At 38.8% G+C, this 14,765-nt stretch overlaps 1 protein-coding gene across 7 annotated transcripts in view; it reads right to left on the bottom strand.

The window, feature by feature from the left end:
* The window catches only part of LOC145997186 (protein lap4-like), a 320,630-nt gene that overhangs the window by 172,541 nt on the left and 133,324 nt on the right, over positions 1-14,765 (bottom strand). For all 7 annotated transcript variants that reach the window (XM_083133899.1, XM_083133902.1, XM_083133903.1 and 4 more), the window contains exon 3: positions 1,375-1,453. In XM_083133899.1, coding sequence (XP_082990025.1) covers positions 1,375-1,453 — 79 coding nt within the window. The remainder of the gene's footprint in view (positions 1-1,374; positions 1,454-14,765) is intronic.

The raw sequence follows: 14,765 nt of genomic DNA, 5'->3' as shown, positions 1-14,765 counted from the left end.
CTGTCCATTTTTTTAACAGAGCATGAAAGAAAAGGAAGGGAAAATGTGCTGAAGAATCAAAGACGAGGTAAAAAAGGGATAAATGTGCTAATCTAAGAAAAGGTGTAACAAAGTGTGTTCATTTTACTTGATTTCATGTCCTAAAATACACATCTCAAACGATCGGTATGAAAACAGTTATATTTTTGGAAAGGTGCTCCACATTAAAATCCATTAGTTATCAGACAACAGTATGTGTGCAACAACAATGATAATGTGCATAAGAACGTAACCCTTCAATAATGTTACACAGAAACTGATTCCGGAGTTCTTAATTTTTGAAAACTGGTTAAAGTGCCACTTTCACACTGTGACAACTTGCAATAGAGGCAGAACTTCACAAGGTTTACTTGGGACATACACATTCATGAAAGAAACTTCTCCTTACACTTCGAATGTCTGTGTAACATACAGTGTCTTTTCCCACACTCCAGACTATCACAACTGTGCACCCCCCTACAATATATCATGCATTCATGGCCACAAACCTATTGTCCATTCACAAGAAGGGAGTTTGGATGAAAACCATGAAAAAATGCAATGGTGGCAGATTCTTGAGACAAAGGTCTCAAGATGGTGCAGCTCTTGTCAGGTGGATGGTTTCAGAGCCTAATGATGTTAAGAGTTGCTAAAGACTTAATCAGGGCTCCTAGGCAGAGTACTTGAACTTGTCATCATGAGAATGGCAACAAAAGTTTGTTTATTATTATTGCTACAAAATAAAAATAAAACATTGCTATATAACAGTCTACGATTTTCTTTCTTTCACACCTGTCTTACGGATGGAACTGGATGTTCAACTGGAAGATGTTTAAAAAAAAAAAAATTTAAAATGTGCTTCTTAGTTACTAACATGGAAAAGGCATTGGTATAAAAAACAAAAGACAACATACTATCTCTAGAATGTGATAGAAGTTTTTCCTACAGGATCCACAGTAATGGTTATATTCTCATAAAATGCTACAGCACATCCCAGCTGAAATTTTCTATTGGTTCCAATTGAAATTTCAATTGGATTGAATTGGTTTCAATTGGAATGAATCAGATTCTATCGGATGCCTAATACAGCTATCGGAATGTATTGGTTTCAATCGGAATCTCAATTGAAACTAATTGGAAAATAAAGACACTACACACTGCGGTGTTCGCTACGAGAGAAGGTATGGGGATAGGTTTCTCTAGACTATTGTTGTGTCATAAAATAGAAACATGCACAGCTAGTAGGTTTTAGATACTAAAAGTAAAATCACCAAAAACGTATGCACATAGTCACATAAATACACACTGATATTGTGATCATGTGCACAGTACACGTAATGTAATGCAAATCCTTACCTCGGGATGGGATTGCTGCTGAAGTCCGCTACCTGCAGGGCGCGCAGGTTTTTGATATTATCGGGTATATCGGGAATATCTGAAATGAAAAGAGAAATATCCAATAAGAAGAAGTCCAAACATGTTCATACCATAAATCAGTATACACAACTCGAAACCTATAAAATATTCGTGAGTTACTCTATAATAGTATACAGAATTACCACTAGTTTTGTTGATACAAATTCTAGGAATTTTCCAGGGTTTACACATAAGCGGAAAAAATAAATATATCAGCACCATCTGCATACTACTAATGCATTTTAACAGATTTTAGCATGATTCACTAAAAAACACAATAATTTCCTTCTCAGTCGGTTTTCTTTATCATAAATTACAATTACGAGTAACCGTGGATCAGTATGTAAAGCACTGTCTATGTCCTCTACATCTTACATACATGAAATATCTGCCGCGTATCAACCACGTCAAGTGTAGGATATGTTTATGAAGTCCACTTTATGCTCGGAACTGGATCTACAATTTAAAGTTGGGTCCGATCCACTGTGCAGTGTACTTTCGCTGTAGATCGAACCGGGACGCCTTGATTCCAAAGTGTCATGGAGGAGGTCAGGGATATGATATACTGAACCACGTCTACAGATTTCGCTGAAATGCAGATCTACATATCTAGGCTTTAGCTGTTGTTGAAAAAATATATATTTTTCGTCTGCCATCTTGAAAGATGCACGAAATACCAGATCAGTCTTTCAAGGTATCCAGCAAGTATGAAAAATTCAGTTCAAAAGCTTTAAATTTAAGACTGTTGGTGGGTTATCAAAATTGAACTCTCCGTTCCTCACATAAAAACTCGCTCCTCAGTGGTTTTTATTACCCAATTGTAGTCCAATGGGATTTTCATAATTTGTCAAATTTTAACACCATCTAACTTTTTCCCTTGGCAAGTTTATAATTTTTCAAAAAATGTACAGCATGTAGAGTTAGTTCATTTCATAGTATCTTGAGAGGTAAAGAAGCACTTAACGAAAAAAGTAATTACATACATATTTATTGTGTGAAGATGACACGGTGAGAGAGGGGATGGACACACAAACAGAAAATAGAGAGAAAAGAGGAAAGAAAGAGAAAGGAGAGTGGCGACAGAAAATGAAACGGAGGAAGAAAAGAGAGTGAGAGAGGTAGAGAAAACAAAGAAAAAGAGAGGGGGAGGAAATAGAGACAAGGTAAGGTAAACAGGGAGAAAAGTATATATATAAGACGGAGAAGTGATAGAAAGAAAGAAAGAGACAGGAGATACACAAAGAGAGGGAGAGAGACAGGCATACAGAGAGAGAGGGGTAGTGAAACGCGGCATAGGGTAGAGAGAAGGAAAAGAGAGATATGAAGAAAATAACATTGATTGATTGGCTGATTAATTCATTTGGTTGACTTTACTTGGCATTTCTGCCACTTTTGGCTAACCGCGACAACGAGGATGAGTGATGATATGACGAAATTAATGAAGGGACACTCACAAAGAACACCCATGCCCCGGCCGGCGTCCTAGTGCGCTGTGCTACCCACTCTGGCACGGAGATCGGCGAAGAAAAGAACGTTTCACCCAAGTGCCAAGTAGGTGACGATCCTTTCAAACGGCCAGCTACCGAATCCTAATTAAAGTCGGTCAAAGCATTCGCCACCGCAAAAAAGTGACCATCCAGAGCACCGAGCATCACCATGACAACGCAGCTCAACAGGTCAGTTGCCTCCCACGCACCGGCAGGACCTGAGCTGAATTCGAACGAACACGTGACCGCGAAAAGGCACAAGCTTGGAAGTCAAGAAACCAAAGGTCCGCACATTGCAGCAAGGCTTAATATATCCGCCATAATTTTATCCAATGGAGAAAGTTTACTCAGTCTATATTCAGGGTGCGAAATCATTTAAGACTGGTGGGGGGGGAGAAAGACCTTAATCTACAAACCCCCTCCCAACAAACATACATATCAGTTATACGATATAAATATTTATAATGTTATTAAAAGTAAAAATAAATTACTAAATTTAATTACTAAATTAACAATATATATATATTATTATTATTAATTACCCAAAAATAAATAAATTTGTTACTTTTAAATATATCAGATATTTATAAAGTAGCTAACTATGTCCTTTACTAACTGGTTAAAGATGTTAATAAATTATGAAATAGTTGAAGTGGTTTTATTATTCGGATAGGTTTAAAAGTAATATTTAAACGTTTCAAAAAATGCATGTAGAAATGAATATCTATGCGTTGAGAACACTTGGTGAATCGTCTTTACTCTGAATTAATGTGTTAAATGTCGTCCATGTGGTTCAAGCTGCAAAAATTTGGTAGGAGAGAGACTATTTCCACGATATCTCTGTATGTTGTGCATTTGCAGCTTAGACGCGAGTCGTAACTCCCGAAGCTACCAATCAGCAAGCTAGTTGCTGACGTCATCACAACTCAGCATCTATGGGCAACAGTTTAGCTCACGCTCTACACTGTTGGTAGGCTCGCTAGCTAGACTCGAGCACTCGGATGAAGACTCTACACAGTTGTCAAATGCGCGTTTGTAGCAAAAATTCACTTCTGCCCTATTTCTTATGTCACGGATCGTTTCGATTTTGTATTTTTCTTACCTAACGTCCTTTTTCGTCTCTTTAGGCTAATCGCGACGATGAAGATGAAATTTATTTACATGCAACTTGTGGCACGGCGCTCTCAAAGCAACACCAATAGCCAGGCTACGGTTAGAACCGGTCGATGGACATGAGTCGACCACTTCTCAATGCAACGTCTGCTAGGGAACGAGTAAAAGCGAATCGAGAGTCTGCACAACAAAGCTGCATACATACAGGATACACAATGTCGTTTTAGAGGGCTACTAGCGTTGAAACAAGGCTAGTCTGAAATGTTGTTTTAAGTGCACTTTATGCAGAGATAGGCTAATCCGGACTGAACCTACAGTTTAAAGTGGATTCCGAACCACTGTGCAATGTACTTCGACCGAGGTATCGAGCCCGGAACTCTTGATTACAAGGCGACGACGTTAGTACTATGCCATCGGCGAGGGCAATGAAACGAGGCATCAACGAGCTAAAAGTGATTGAGAAAAGTTTTCGTTTAGTCCTCTGTGGGTTGTAAAGTTTATTGGTATTACACTGCTACACCTTGTGTGCAGGTCCTACACATGGGCATCAGGGATTAGCACCCCCCGGAAAATGAAAGTTAACCTACAATGATATGCCACAATGTAATTTCAGTTACTATAATTTGCTGATTTTGTAAAGATGTTGCAAGAACATGGCACCGAACTGAAGGACTTTTCTTTTTAGCGAGCAACGCCATTATGGGATAAAAATATGCATCTCAAAAAATACCTTGCTTGCTCCCTCCCCCCCCCCCCTGCGAAAAATTCTGAGGAGGTCCATGGTGCTACATTCAATTTAATTCTTCTATCTGTATTTCCAGAGGCGGCGAAAGGTGTGAAAACTATGGGGGTGGAGGCAAGGACAGTTTAATTTCGCTTGGTAAATATGGTTTAGCATAGTGCGGTGGCAAAGGTGGCAAAAAGTGGGGGTAACTTCCCCCTAATCACCACCACTGTACATTCCTGATTTGCTGGACTTCGTGGTTAACACTGCGCCACGAGCCGGGAGTCCTGGATTCGAATCCTGTCCTGACGTGAGTGTTATTTATGAGTGTCCCTTAATCAATTTCATCATATGTATCATCACTCATTCCCATTTAGTGGCAGAAAAGCGAAGTAAAATAAACTAAATCAATCAATCTTTGATTTCTGTTATCTAGCGTTTGGGTTAATCGCGACGATGAGGATGATATGATGAAGGAACACCCAAAAGAACGAAAAAGCCCATGCCGGAATTCGAACACAGAACCCACGGCTTGTATCGCACTGTGCTAACCACTCCGCAAAGGAGGTCGGCTCTATAAGTATATTCTATATGAAATTGCCTCTACCCTGTAATTATTTTCTAGGCCCACTTGGGAGTTTAAAGTATAAAATAAGCGTGCTAATGGCAAATACTGTTTACGTCACTTGTGACGTCATTCGTTGCCATCAATCACTCTCTCCACGGCAATCCCTTTAAATTCCATCCATCGTTCAGCTACAACAGGTCAAGGGCGTTTCAGTTGCGAGTGTGTTCTACAGACACCCTTTTTCCACGTAGAAAACTGAATGCTCAGTCGACCGTGACTTATAAAAAAAGTCTATTTAAAATTAGGGTCGATACTGTGGATGCACATAATGAAACATTTCAAATATTGGCAACACCGTTGATTCCTTGGAAGGGGGTGAATGGCCAGCGTGAACGTGTAGGCGAGCTTCCACGATCCTCATCTAGATGGCAGCAGCATGCTACCCGTCAAGCCAGGTACGCAGCAAACACTGTTGCCAACTCGAATATTTTTCCACTCCAACGTCGGTTGCGCGTACAGTGGGATGCATAACTCTTACTTGGTAAATTGTCCATGTGTTTTTCAAGAATACATTCTTAAGTAGTTGGTGCAAAGGTTTTTAGCAGCTTGTGTGGCAATATGTTTTAGTTCTCGAAGATCATGTTGCGCAAAACAGAGATAATAATGATGGTGACGGACGATTTTTAGTGTGGCTTTTTCTTTTGTAGTTGATAGTACGCTTCATGGATTTAAAGAAAATAAACTGGGTCAAAGGAAGGGGTAATATACACTATGGGCGTCACCAGGAATTTTTGTAAGGGGAGGGGTCGGCCCGATGATAAAAATCTTTGTGTAGAAACAAAAACATTTATTTTGTCCTAAAAGTAACTATTACAAACTAATGAAAATAATTCATTTTATTCCGTGTATTATTATTGTATCCCTTCTACCCATGGGCGTCCGGAAGGGGGGGGCAAGGGGGGCCGTGGTCCCCCCCTGGAAAATGAAAGTCAACCAAAAAATATTTATTTCATACATATAATTTCATTTTAGCCACAATAATATGTGTTATTTATTGCATGAACACCATAAATTCAAATTTAAGCATTGTTTTAAGGGAACAACACTATTTTTAGGGAAATTTGCCTTCGTTTGCCCCCCCCCGGGAAAAAATACCTTCCTTGCCCTCCCTGGAAAAAATCCTGCGGACGTCCATGCTTGTACCCGATCCACCACATGACTGATACAGCACAACTCTAACACTCTCACTCTCACTCTCTCTCTCTCTCTCTCTCTCTCTCTCTCTCTCTCTCTCTCTCTCTCTCTCTCTCTCTCTCTCTCTCTCTATTTCATGCAGTTAGTGTATCTATCTAAATGTATAGTTATTCTGTTATTAACTTTTACCCATCTCGTTTATGAAAAAGATTGAAAAGTTGGGGTAAAATTGTAGTCATAAAGTTTGCAGTGTGTGATCTCTGCCAAAAATCTCCTTCATGGAATTTTGAAATTAGTGAAACATATACAAATTTCATTAAATGGTAGAATATGAAAACATAAATTGATTCCTGCATTTTACTACATTCAATTGTTTCGATTTAACACATTTTTTTACCTTGGTAATTCTGTTTGTTATTAACTTCAAAACCAAGTGATCCATTTTCCTATTCATAATTGCATTCAATTTTCATCAGGAATTGAATCTTCATCGCCTGGGTATACCAATGGTTTGATTGAATGATTGACTTGCTTTATTTTACTTCGCTTCTTGTGTCACTTTTGGCGAATTTGCGAAGATGATGAGTGATGATATGATAAAATTGATGATTGGACACTAACAAACATCCATGCCCATGCTGGGATTCGAACGCGGGACCCCTGGCGTCGTAGCGCGATGTGCTAATCACACCGCCACGAGATCCGGCTAGGGTATACCAATGGGTTCATTCCCAAAGACATCGTGATGCTTTCATAAATCCATCTCCAATATACATGCACGATTTAGCTCTTTTGCTCTGCTAGGGTTTGGCAACACTGTACAAAACGGACCAGCAGTAATGTTTTTTTTTTTTTCTTCACAGCATCTGGCAATGATTTCCAGAACTCGTGTTCACAGCTTGACAACCGTTCCGAAAACTTCATTAAATCTCCTTGGGTAGAATCTATTGAGGCTCCCACCGTCAATTCACCTGTCAGTCTCCCTTATCTATTTTGATAACGCCTTCCTAGCAAAGCTCCGTTACCTGCCTTACGTCATTGTTTACTCACTTCCGAGTCCGTGCATCCGCTAGTCTCAAAACGAATCCGCCTCCAAACTGATATTACCTGTTGCAAAAGTTGGCTCAAACCAACAATGATTCATTCATTTCACTGTAGTCGTAACGACTGCGAAATATCATAGTTGGTGGCTTGTTCTACCCACGCAAAAAGTCACGCACGAATATTGACAGTTATGGCTGGAATGTTATCAACCCACTACCCACACCAAGTTGCGTCGCGTCAGCTTTATCATTTTAAATAGAAAACAAGACCAAAACTGCGCCATTTGCTACTACAGTAAAACTTCTCAATAACTGACAGGCCTGGGGGGATATAAATGTCAGTTATTTAGAAAAATGTGTAGGATGTTACACAATAGAATAAGCATATTACAGAAGTGACACACACTTGACACTTACCAAGATAACCATAAGTCTACTGTCTGCACTTTTCAAAATAAATACGTTCGGTGTAACATGAAACAATGCGCGCTAGTTCGGAATACTGACCATTGTTGTGTCGAATTCCAGAAATTGCGACCGTTTTCTTTCAGGCTGTCCGTTATTAAGAAGTTTTATTTGCGTTGGGTAAGTAGTTTTCCGAGTCCGCGTCAGTTAGTGAGAAGTAATATTGCCATTAAACCCCATGTATTTCTGCCTGGGAATTTAAAAATGTCCGTAATTTAGAAGTGTCCGTTAGGAGAAGTTTTACTGTTTTATCCACACACAAAAAAATGTAAATGTTACAGATGGTTTTGTGTAAGTAGACCATTTTGAAAGAACCTGTAGCTTTGTCACTAATAATGCACACAGGCCTTATTTATTTACTGGCTATTATGTTTTATTTGCTTACTGTTATTATTGTTGGATTTATGTTGAAGAGAACTACATTCTAGCTTTTAAATTCAGCAAGTTTCAGGAAAATCGGACAGGTATTTACAGTTTTTCAATTTAATTTTAATAAGGACAAACACAGTGGTGCGGAGAATAATATTTGGGGGTGCCTTTAAGGAAAGTTTCAATTTTCTAGCTGGACAATGCCAAAGTTGACGTAGCATCATCATGTTCTCTATTTTCACAGGAAATGAAGATGAAATTTGAACATTACAATATCTTTATCACAGGTTTATGCTATCATTGCGACGTTATAAACCAAAAAAGTCTTCTTTACTTCCCGATTACTGATTTTTACAGTAAATAAATTCACATTGTTTTGGGGGGGAGAGCGAGGGGGGCATCTGAAATGACATGAAAATGACTTACTTTTTGAAACACGGATATTAATTTCATGTTTTAAAAGATAGTTTTTTTTGTTGTTTTTTATGACACAGGCACCTCTGGCACGCGTATGAGGACGACAGATTACCCTAGAAGGTGCACTTGTGTTTCTTCGGTTCCAAAGGTTGCATTTATTTCTGAGGGTTGGTCTCCAAGCAACACGTGTTGCTTCCCGCCTGTCGCGTGGGCTTGAAATCTCCCTAAGAAGAGTAATGGTAGCGTGAGGTATGCAATCAGCAGCTGTGTACCATGCAATCTTTCTCCGGCGTTCTTCAACACTTGGTCGCCACCTTTACTCGGTGTCATGTCAAGTGAAGTGGAAGCGAGAAGACAAAACAAATGACTGTCCACGAGTTTGCCGGGGGCTTATTCGGTTGACCTGTACTTCCACGAAGTCTACCTTAAATTTAATTCTGAAATCTCGATGTGGTGCTTCGGATGCAGACCTCCGAACGAAAAGCAACAGAATATCATTCGTCAAATATACAGGGTGTGCGTAGAAGAAAGACAGATTATAAACGCTTTATAAATCGAAAACTGTTTGTTTTATCAGGATGCATTTACTACCATTTTATAGAGTGTGTCTTCGAATTTACGACCTCCACTTTTCGTTTGTTTTCGTGATGTCAGCATCACGTGAGCGCTTTTTTTACGTCAATCGAGCAATATGGCCGCTGGCCAGGTGGAAAAAGATTTTTGTGTGCTTGTGATTTAACACAGTGTGACTTCTTCTTGTGGGGATACATCAAGGACTGGATTTTTGTTCCTCCCCTTCCTACAAGTGTTAACATGGACATGTTGAGACGTGTTTGGGGAGAATTGGACTATCGCATTGATATCTGTCAGTGTTACAAAAAGGTTACGCATAGAACATTTGTAACTTAGCCAGGGTGCGAAATCATCGAAAACTGGTGGGGGGAGAACATTCTTCATCTACAAACTCTCTCCCCCACAAACATATGTGTAAATTGTACGATACATATTTGTAAAATTATTAAAAGTAAAAATAAATTACTCAATTAAAAATATATTATTACACTTTTAATATTAATTATACATAAGGGAAATTAATTTGTTACTTTTATACATATCAGCTATTGCAAAGCAGCTAATTAATTTCTTTACCAACTGGTTAAAGATGTTAATAAATAATGAAATAGTTCAAGTGGTTTTATTATCTGTAAGTTTTTATTTAGTTTGTGCTTTATGTTCATATAAATCAATTAGATTTCATAGTTCTTATTGTTTTGCATTCTGTTTTACTTTTATTGTGCGTATTGATGTAGATTTATTATGATCTCTTGAGAGAGAAAAAACATTGAACACACAGAACTACACTAATGTGTGTGTCTTTTCGATATTATTATTAGTAAAGTATATTTGAAATTAAAAGTAATTGCTTATATTTTGTTTATTATAACAAAAACTCTCCCCCACCGGAAATTTTAGGTGGGGGCGATTTTTGAGGCCAAAGTTGTTGGTAAATCCCCCCACGATTTCGCACCTGAGCTTAGCCATGTAAACTTAAGTACATGCTCTTCCAACCATGTATTTCGGCCATGTTATTAAAACTCTTGTTTCTGCAAAAGTTTGAAACCATTTCTTTTGGGCTCACCCTGTATATTGAAATACAGCACAACTTCAGCAGTACTTGTGCAAATTGCTCACGCATCTGCTGAAACCTTCATGTAGACTGCAGCGGTTCTCGAAACCTTTTTTCTCATTGTATCCTTTAGTCGTAACAAAACGTCTAATGTAGTACTCCCACAATAGGTTTCTCCGGATACTGGGTTTTGGGGAATTTGTTTGGCTGCCTCATTGATGGTAAACAAATAAACATTAGAATCGTACGTTTATTACTTTTCTTGGGTGTTCCTACGTTTATAATCTTTATGATTAGTTGCAAAAATAAAAATGAGAAACACATGTATGCTAAGAAGTACATAAAAATCTTTTAATTTTCATATACGAATTTCTCCAGAGTTATTGAAAAAAAAGTATTCAGAAATAAGTTTGTAAACAAACTGTCGAGCACAATTATGGACTTTTTATTGTAAATCCTCAGAGTTTCTAGTGAGAAGGATATGCCTGCATGGCCTAACACAGTTTCTTGATGTCTGGTTGTGAACTCGAAACTTTCAAGCGGAGATTCGGCTTCAACTATATTTCGTTTCCTTAGGTAGACAATGGATGAAAACTAGTGTTGGGCGATAGACGATATATAGTCACGATATTTTGGTGATATATATATAGTGTCGTGTCGGCGATATATCGTCACGAAATTTGGCGATATATATCGTGTCGGCGATATATCGTATCGTCACGATATTTGGCGATATATATCGTGTCGGCGATATATCGTCACGATATTTGGCGATATATATCGTGTCGGCGATATATCGTCACGATATATGGCGATATATATATATCGTGGAGACGATATATCGTATCGTCACGATATTTGGCGATATATATCGTGTTGGCGATATATCGTCACGATATAGTCACGATATTTGGCGATATATACCGTGTCGGCGATATATCGTCACGAAATTTGGCGATATATATCGTGTCGGCGATATATCGTCACGATATTTGACGATATATGGCGATATATTTCGTGGAGACGATATCATGATACGGAAAAAATATCGTATGGTATCTTCTGTGATAATATATCGCGATATCAAATTTCCGATACCGCCCATCCCTAATGAACCCCCCCACTCTCCTAACTCATTGCGTACCCCCTTCAGGTTGTTCATGTACCTCTGGGGGTACGCGGATCACAGTTTGAGAACCACTGATATAGAGGCAACGCTGCTGAGTTGGTGTTTTTAAGTCCACTTTATGCACAGTAAGGCTAATCGGGACTGGACCTACAGTTTAAAGTGGGATCCGAACCACTTGTGCCTCCACCGGGTATCGAACCCGGGACCCCTTTATTACAAGGCGGTGACGCTACCACTGCGCCATCGGGGAGGCCCTAGAGGCAACGCATTCGACGGAATAAGCGAGAGAGCGAGTTCCAGATTCAGATCGAAAAGAAGTCCGTTTCGGATATTTCCATCACGTCCTGCTTCCTGGCATCACACACGCACAGCCATTGTGCTCGGGGAGTTCGAGCATTGTGGTCAATCCTGCGAGTAAACTTTGTATTCAGGTGCGGTGGCCATTTTGCCATGCTAACGAGTGGAATGGGGTCTATGCGACAAAACATTGTTACAACGCCCGTTTCGGCCACCAAAGGAAAACATTTCGAAAGAGAGATCCGTGGAGAAAGTTCCGACCGAGACTAATTCATGAAAGCCAACCGTCGTCAATAGGTTCGGGCATACACAGAGCTGGGTAGCAAAGTGTCGTCACCATCTCGATAATTGTGTTAGTGCACGTCAGTGGCGTCAACTTATATGGGTCTGTGGGGCTCGAGTCCACCCAATAATGTTCCTGTTACTATATTTTGGCCGTGTCCGAAATGTGCAAGACGGTATATGAAGCGAACACCCGATTTTCTTATGTTACTTCTTCACTAACCCCTTATCTGTGAGAAATGAGTAAAATATCTGAATATTCTCCAGAATCTAGTCTTTACATTGAGGTACGATACACATCATCTTTCTGTTTCTGAACTGCTGTATCTGTAAGAAAAGTCGCACCTTCGCGATCACTTTGCAATGCCGAAACATAGGGGCTTTGCCGCGCGTGAAAGTTCGTTTGGAAACATACATCCGGGACACCGACTCTGGTGACGTCACGCTTAGCCAGTTCATTATAATCGCTAAGAATATATAAAAAAAAAAAAAAACGATTCAATCTACAATTTCACCGAACTGAATACATTACGTCAGACGCTTCTTCGCCAGACGATGATGGGATTCTTGCAAATTTCTGGGCTTTTATAGATGGTATAAGTTGTTGTACAACTTTGGAACTACTTACGCGCGGAAGTGTACATTGTTGGAGACTTCTTGGTAGGTAAGCAATGTGGATTTAATGCCACTAACAAGTTTATTTCGCAACAAGAACAACCTCTTCAGCACGAAATATTAATCCACCAATAATGAAACGTGCTCCCTTGCGAAAAACCTGGTTCCGTTCTTATTTGCACTGGGGCAGGTTTCCGTGAGTGCTGCCATGAGAACTATATTTACGATGGAAGAGGCGATGGAATTATGACATCTGCGTTGCTTTTAACGACCACATAAACAAGATAATGTGGCAGCTATTGGGACGATTCGATGATTCATAAACGCTGGCAACAACCGTTGAAGTGTCAGAACAACTCATTTCCAAGAAAAGGTATGAAAGCCGATTCAAGTGACCTTTAATCTCAGTGCTAAATGGGGAGAGATTTACAGACAAATCAATTAAGGTGGTGCAAGGATTCACCTGTAAATCTTTGAGTACATTAGCTTACCGCCTCGAAGCAGTGGCTCATGACAACAGTTTGGAAGTTTTGAGGGAAAATAAAGTGGTAGACTGACGCTGGATTAAGACTTTGAGGGAAAATAAAGCGGCACTAACTTCTTCTGACACCAGTCTAAAGCTCTGAATGAAAATAAAATAGTTGCGCCGATGCTAACTTGAGGCTTTGAAGACAAATAAATGGTAGTTCCTGACGTTGGATTAAAGCTCTGAGGGGAAATAAAGGGGTAGTTCCAGACACTAAATGAAGGACTTGAGGGGAAATAAGGGAATTGCTACCTCCTGGCTTTATATTGGGGATTAGACGGAAGATAATGTCTCTATATTACGGATTTGAGGGGAAATAAAGTGGTACTTCCTGACGCTTTATTAAATCCTTGAGGGAAAATAAGGAGTTGCTCCTGACGCTACAGAATATGGCAATAGGTTCTGACAATAGCTAAAGGCTTCAACTTCGAAAGGAAATATCAGACTGCAAACCAAGACGAAACGTGAGATTGTATTCTAGCTCGGAATAACTAGCTTCAAGGACTAACACAAGCTGTCGCTTTCGCCACCATGATATTGTCAATAAATTAAATCGCGTACCGTAAGAAACCTTTGAGGGTCAACACTTGCCAAGAAGATTTTCGTGCGACACTCCCAGCGACTTAAGGCGTCTGCTGTTGTGGGAAGGGCTGATTTGGAAAATGTTGCCTGTGATCCATTCTTTGAAGTGGTCCAGGCTCTTAATTATCTTACTGTACAGGATGGCCAGTATGTGTTCCCACAAGTAAAAAAACAGGCGTGTTAGGTCTGCCGACCGTGGTGGCCATTCACCCAGGGTGGATCAAAACCATATTTTTTTTCTTATTTTTTTTTATTTAAATAGATTTTAAAAAAAGACGCTTAAAATTGCTTATATCATGCACATATATATATGTTTATTACAGAATGGCTTTTTTAATAATCGGCCCTGTACAATATTTGAAAAGTTTGATTAAAGCAAATAAAAAATATACGTGAACATATATTTTTCTGATACTGTAACTACTATAGAAATGTTTGTTGAGTGTGTTAATGAAACTAATAATAATTTTAGTAACTTTTCTTCCAGTGAAAATAAAACAATCTGGATGTATTATATAAAATTTAACTTAAAATATTAATATTTTTATAGTGATATTCACACTATTTATGGTTTAACATGATTAGTATTTTGTATATTTTTCTATACAAAATATCCGCTATTTTTGCCCATAAAATTATTGAATTTTACATTAAGAGAAATCCTATGTTTACATTTATTTTCGTATGAGCTGCACACTGTTAGTGCATATATTTTATTTCCTTTATTTTCCTATCTTAGAACCTAATAATCACCATTAAATGATTACGAGAGTAATGTACTTTCACCAAAAGTGTTTCTGATGTCTACAAAATCATTATTCTAAAAAATATTAATTTAGAGTTATTTAAATCATTGATCTCTTTTAAAAAATTACCTGATTTCAATCAATGCA

Source organism: Lepisma saccharinum, chromosome 13 (genome assembly GCF_977018435.1).
Source record: "Lepisma saccharinum chromosome 13, izLepSacc3.1, whole genome shotgun sequence".
Lineage (NCBI taxonomy): Eukaryota > Metazoa > Arthropoda > Insecta > Zygentoma > Lepismatidae > Lepisma > Lepisma saccharinum.
The sequence above is the reverse complement of the archived record's forward strand: the minus strand, read 5'-3'. Positions and strand labels throughout refer to the sequence as shown.